The 6057-nt window shown below is 42.8% G+C and overlaps 1 protein-coding gene across 2 annotated transcripts in view; it reads right to left on the bottom strand.

Annotated features, from left to right (window-relative positions):
* efr3a (EFR3 homolog A (S. cerevisiae)) overlaps positions 1 to 6057 on the bottom strand; it is a 55373-nt gene that overhangs the window by 3782 nt on the left and 45534 nt on the right. For both annotated transcript variants that reach the window (XM_014022028.1, XM_014022027.1), the window contains 8 exons: positions 5255 to 5369; positions 4620 to 4671; positions 3952 to 4124; positions 3004 to 3079; positions 2567 to 2728; positions 1948 to 2079; positions 1723 to 1790; positions 1142 to 1269 (listed from right to left, as the gene is read on the bottom strand). In XM_014022028.1, coding sequence (XP_013877482.1) covers positions 1142 to 1269; positions 1723 to 1790; positions 1948 to 2079; positions 2567 to 2728; positions 3004 to 3079; positions 3952 to 4124; positions 4620 to 4671; positions 5255 to 5369 — 906 coding nt within the window. The remainder of the gene's footprint in view (positions 1 to 1141; positions 1270 to 1722; positions 1791 to 1947; positions 2080 to 2566; positions 2729 to 3003; positions 3080 to 3951; positions 4125 to 4619; positions 4672 to 5254; positions 5370 to 6057) is intronic.

The raw sequence follows: 6057 nt of genomic DNA, 5'->3' as shown, positions 1-6057 counted from the left end.
CATCTGGACCATAGAAACAACAGCTGGACTATAGAAACCACACCTGAACCATCAAAACTACACCTGACTATAGAAACAACATCTGGATTATAGGAACCACACCTGGACCATAGAAACCACACCTGGACAATAAAGACTAACCCTGGACCATAGAAACTACACCTGGACCATAAAGGCTAACCCTGGACTATAGGAACTATGGAAGCTGAAGTCTTCGTTATGAACAGGAAAGTGTTTTAATAATCAGGCGACCAATCAGAGCAGAGGAAGTTACTTCTAGGTACTATTAGTTCCATTACAGTAYCATCTTCCACGAGTTGATTAATAAAGACTTTAACCAACAGCTTGAAGCTAAACTCACTCCTCTACACAAACAGGAAGTGGGTCTACAGAGGTGGTCTACAGGTGTTTACCTCTGGACATCTGCTTGCACCTGTGCAGGATTTTTCCTACAGTGTAAAGAACTGAGCGCATGTCAGAGAGAAGAGAAGCAAACCTGTGGTTAGAGTCACCRTGCTGCCCTCTGAAGGGTTACAAAGGAACAAAGAAAACCCACAGACTGGAAGGTTACTGTAAAATGGAATGGGACGGGATAATCCCAGGGATTAATCCTGGACTTTTTATTCTRAAGGATTTAGAGAAGAAAAGCTTTTTAAACTTTCAGCGTGAAGGAGAATGTTTCTGACAACCTTTGATTTAAAACTTCTTCAAACTACTTAGACTTTTCCTGTTTGAATATTGTTTTTAAGTTCTTAAACCTATAAATTATTTTTTTTAACTTTGAATTTTCTCTTGAAATGAGCTGAAATCCTCTCAGGTTCTGAAGAGAAGACGCCTGAAAGGTTAGTTTAATCAAAACATCAAATCAAATCTGATTTTTGAACAAAATGCATCAAAGATTTAACAATGTCTGAGGGTGTCTCTGAATTTAGAGTCTTAAGATGATTTGGAATAAAAATCTGTGAAATTTGTAAAAAAGGTTATTGTGTTAAACTGTGTTAGTGTGTTAAACTGTGTTATTGTGTTAAACTGTGTTAGTGTGTTAAATGCATCATATCTGTGTGTTTGTATATTAATGTAACACTGAAATATTTCCAGTTGTTCTGTTTGAAGTCAGGTCTGACTCGGTCCTGCTCCGTACCTGTCACCTGGGGGATGTAGGGGATGGGGAGGCGCTCTGCGTTGTATCCTGGTCCCACCAGACACTCGGCCATTTCTGCTGTCTGGAAAAACAGCTGCTTGTCGTCTTTGTCCAAAGATTCAGGGAGTCTGAGAACATTTCAACACAGGAGTGATTAAATGCATTCTTTCTTCATKGTTTTAATTTTAGTGATATTAATATTAATATTCAGAAAATGGTCCTGCTAATGTTTAAAGTGGAGGTGATCCAAATTAATATCAAGCTTCTTCACGTTCAAACTGGAGGCCAAGTTAATGCCATCCACTGGAAATTAGACGCTCAGGTCCAAAACCCACAACCTGTCTGACTTTAAAAACAGGCTCATGTCTCTGAAACAAGCTTCTTAGCTAACTAACTGATTGRATTAATCAGGTTCAAGAGATAAGTATAACAGGGTATCATCAGCGTAACGATTTATCCTGTATATAATGCAAAAAGTACTGGTCCAAGTACTGAACCCTGAGGATCTCCATGAATATTCAATTAACATGAACATCTTGAACTAGTCTGTCAGATTCAGAGATTAACTGAAATCCACATACGGACACTTGTCTCTGAAGATATGTTCTGGCAGCAGGTAYGGGGCGTCCATGTTCCTCAACTCGATTACCTGAGCAAAGAACACCAAAATAAAAGCTTTACTGCGACGTAATGAAACGACCTTCAGAACCAAACAGAGAAATAAAAACGGTGCATCGTCAGCGTAAAGGAGAAATATTTCATGAGTAAATAAATTAAAGTTCGCCCCTCAGCGAGGTCTGACTCACTTTGCTGACGTGCTGACACAGAGGCGGGTTGGCGATCATCTGACTCAGGAAGTTGAGGTACGCCGCCACCAGCGCCATAATACTGCAACGATTGAACATGGGCAGGTTCTCCTCATTGATCAGAGCCATTTCCTGTTAAAAACAGACAGAAGTCTCGTTCAGAGTTTCAGCACGCTGGGCTTCGGTGGCATTAATTTAGACACCCCAGCTAGTAAACCAGCTGATGATYGCTCCCGTTTCTAAAATACACAGAGGACACGCCCCCTGCAGAGACATCCAGCTGCTTTTAATCCCCACAGAGGAAGATTTTCTCTGGAGCCTTAAAGGTTGCAGGTAGGACTTTCTGCCTTTTGACTGTATCCTCAACCTGTCAGCATAAAGGTTGTTGCTGCAGTAACGACCTCAGGGTGACGACTCGTCAWGGAGAAATGAAGAACTGCAGATCCAGGTGAGACCTCATCCATTCATTTAGTTTAAAAACAGATTTAGAAAGTAGGAATAAGGTTCAGAGATGGACCTGTTAGACGGCCGCTGTAGTCCTAAACCTTGATCCATCTGGATCAGTTCCAGCTCACCTGGACGGTCGGGTCTTTAAAGGCTGGAACCGTGAAGCGTTTACCTGCAGAGCGATGGCGAGGCGGATCAGGTCGATGACCACCTCCTCGTTGGCGAGCTCGATGGTCAGGATGGCGAGCGTGGTGAAGAGCAGCTCATAGTTTTTGTGAACGTTGTCTTCCTCTTTGCAGCCCAGGTAGACGTGGCGGTAGAGCTGCTGCCCGTGCTGGAGGAGGAGGAGGAGGAAGAGGAGGAGGAGGAGGAGGAGAAGAAGAACTCTTGATAAAAACTCTCTGAAAACCTGTTTACTGTTAAACATCCCGACTGAAAGACATGATTTACAGGARGTCATAAAACTACTGAAAACCTTTTAACAGAAGAAAATTAAAACAATCACAAAATAATTTCTAATAATTTAACAAAACCTGTTCTGAACTTTAGAAAATGATTTTCTGAATTTAGCTTTTTATCTCCAGAAAGTTTAAATGAAATCTTCTCGACCTTCTTAATGAATCCGACGTCTTGTTTGGAAATCTTCTCTCTCTTGATCTTCAGCGCCGCCACGTTTGGAATGATCCTGAAACAGAGACAGAAACAAAACTGAGTCATTAAAGATAAAAGAAGTACAAATTCAAAAGAACATTAGCTAAAAGCTAAAAGGAGCAGAATGCTAGCTAAARGATAWATATCACCAGCTAAAAGAAAAGGCTAATAGCTAAAAACAAAAAGACAAAAATACATTAAAGTAACAAGTAACACAGGGGTAGCTAAAAATAAATGTAGCAAGTAGCTAGAAGCTGAAAGTTAAAAAGAAACCTAGCTAAAAGTAACATGACGTTAGTAAAAGCAGCAAAAAAGTAGCTAAAAGTATCAAAAGGCTAACTTAAAACCAAATATAATAATTGGTTAGCTAAAAGGTTGAAGCAAAAAAAGCTTGTAGCAGAAGGTTAGCTAAAAAAATAATGCAGCAATAGGTTAGCTAAAAGGCAGCAGTAGCAATAAACTAGCTAAATGGTAGCTAGAAGCCTAAAACAGTAAAAGTCTAGTTAAAACTTCCAAAACAATAACTAAAAGCAGCAAAATACCAACCTAAAGTAAAAGAATGGTTAGCTAAAAGTATAAACAGAGTAGTTAAACGTATAAACAAGGTAGCTAAATGTAACAAAAGGCTAACTAAAAGTATAAATAGGGTAGCTAATAATAACCAAAGGCTAACTAAAAGTATAAAAAGGGTAGCTAATAATAACCAAAGGCTAACTAAAAGTATAAAAAGGGTAGCTAATAATAACCAAAGGCTAACTAAAAGCTACCAGAAGACGATAAGAATAAAAGTAGTAGCTGAAGCTCATTCTAATGTTCTAATGTAAGGTTTGGGATGATCCTGAAACAAACGTCCACAGTGAGAGCCGTGCCGCCGCAGCTCTGCGCTGCTGCAGGCGGCGGTCGTACCTGATGCCGCGGAGCTTGGCGCGGTTGTCGTGGCGATCGATGATGTTGTGGAGRATCTCCAGCACCAGCTGCCTCAGCTCGCTGTCCTCCATCAGAGAGATGGAGAAGAGCGGCTCCAGGAAGGACGGGGGCAGCGCCGCCGTCATGGACTTGGACTTGAACCCGGAGGTCACCTGAGAAAGAGAGGACAGAGAGGTGGTGAAGAGGGGGCGGGGCTAAGGATGAGACAGAGGGGGCGGGGCTAAGGATGAGACAGGGGGGTGGGGCTGAGGAGGTTTCAGACTCTGTTCAGGTTCTGATTTCAGTGAAACAGGATAAACGCTGAAGGGCAGAACTCTGGGTTTTCACGTCCAGAACCTCTTGGCTGGCCCCGCCTCCCTGCTCGTGTTTTGGCGTGGAACACCGTTGTGGCGTCACGCCTCACAGCTGAAGCAGCGTTAACCTTCACACACTCCTACGCCTTTGTCCCGACACACTGCRGCGCCGCCACAGTCTGCTGGCTGACCGAATCTTAGCTCCGCCCACCACCTGCTGCGATGTAAACACACTGAGCTTTGACCCCTCCCCCCAGCTGCAGCGAGGAGCAGGTGAATGAGTGAAGAGGAGGACGAACAGGAAGTCATCTGAGATAAGTGGACCAATCAGACGAGCCAAACATCTGGACTCACCATGATCAGGGAGCTGAGCAGCATGGTCTGGATCCTCTTGGTTCCCTGATGCCTAAAAAAATGAAATAAATAAAATTCTGTCAACAGAACCAGGAAGTCAGTTTCTCTTCTGTTCAAACAACTGAAAACAACAAGTTCTGTTTTTATCCTGTTGTTTATTTTTATTATTTTCAGAAGCTCCACACATTTTTTCATCAAATGTTTTAATTTAAATTAAACATTTCTGTATAAAACAGTGTCTCAGGCTGCAGAGAAGAATCTGCCTTCAGATATAAGAGGAGTGAAAGTCTGAGAGGAGGAGGAGGTGGAGGAGGACGGTGTTCCTTTGATTTGGGATTATCCGTCCGTGTCCTCCTGAGGGACGAGCTGAAGGTTTTCATCTCGGTGAAGGAGGAGCTGAAGCTCAGCGGGACGTTCAGGAGAAACACGTTTCATGTGTTTAGTTTTTTATTCTGCAGCTAAAATCTTACAGAAACGAAGCAACGATGAGGAAATGAAACTTTTAAATGAGGGCTGGAGTCGAATCTTTGGTCTTATTTTAGCCTTCCTTCATCTGGGTTCTGATAACAGACCTGTTTGGACTCAGCTGGGGGTTTCAGAACCGGCGGTCTGGAATAAACRGGTTTATGACTCACCCGATCTTAACGGTGTCCAAGCTGTGGCAGGGGGTCCCGAACACGGGAACTTTGCCCATGATGAACATCATGACTTCGGCTCGTTGATAATCCGGCAGATTTCCACCGAAAAACCCTGCAGAGACGAGCCGAAATGAATTATTTTTATCCTTTTTATTTTTATTAGAGTTTTAAAGCTGAAATCAGATCTGTTGAAATTATGAGCCGTCTAAAAAAAGATAGTTTAGTTTTAATGAGGAAAAACAGACAAATGAGCTAAAACTGAGTTATTAAAGCTAACAGCACAACTTAAAAGAACATTAGCTAAAAGCTAAAAGTAGCAAAATGCTAGCTAAAAATAAAGAGGATCACCAGCTAAAAGAAAAGTCAACATTCAGACTGCTGAGTCAGCGTTCAGACTGCTGAGTCAGCGTTCAGACCTCTGAGTCAACATTCAGACTGCTGAGTCAGCGTTCAGACAGCCATGTCAGCGTTGAGACTGCTGAGTCAACGTTCAGACAGCCGTGTCAGCGTTAAGACTGCTGAGTCAACGTTCAGACAGCCGTGTCAGACTTCTGAGTCAATGTTCAGACAGCCGTGTCAGCGTTAAGACTGCTGAGTCAGCGTTCAGACTGCCATGTCAGCGTTAAGACTGCTGAGTCAGCGTTCAGACTGCCATGTCAGCGTTAAGACTGCTGAGTCAGCATTCAGACAGCCATGTCAGCGTTCAGACTGCTGAGTCAACGTTCAGACAGCCGTGTCAGCGTTAAGACTGCTGAGTCAACGTTCAGACAGCCGTGTCAGCGTTAAGACTGCTGAGTCAA

The sequence above is a fragment of the Austrofundulus limnaeus genome, unplaced genomic scaffold (genome assembly GCF_001266775.1).
Source record: "Austrofundulus limnaeus strain Quisiro unplaced genomic scaffold, Austrofundulus_limnaeus-1.0 Scaffold315, whole genome shotgun sequence".
Taxonomy (NCBI): Eukaryota; Metazoa; Chordata; class Actinopteri; order Cyprinodontiformes; family Rivulidae; genus Austrofundulus; species Austrofundulus limnaeus.
The sequence above is the reverse complement of the archived record's forward strand: the minus strand, read 5'-3'. Positions and strand labels throughout refer to the sequence as shown.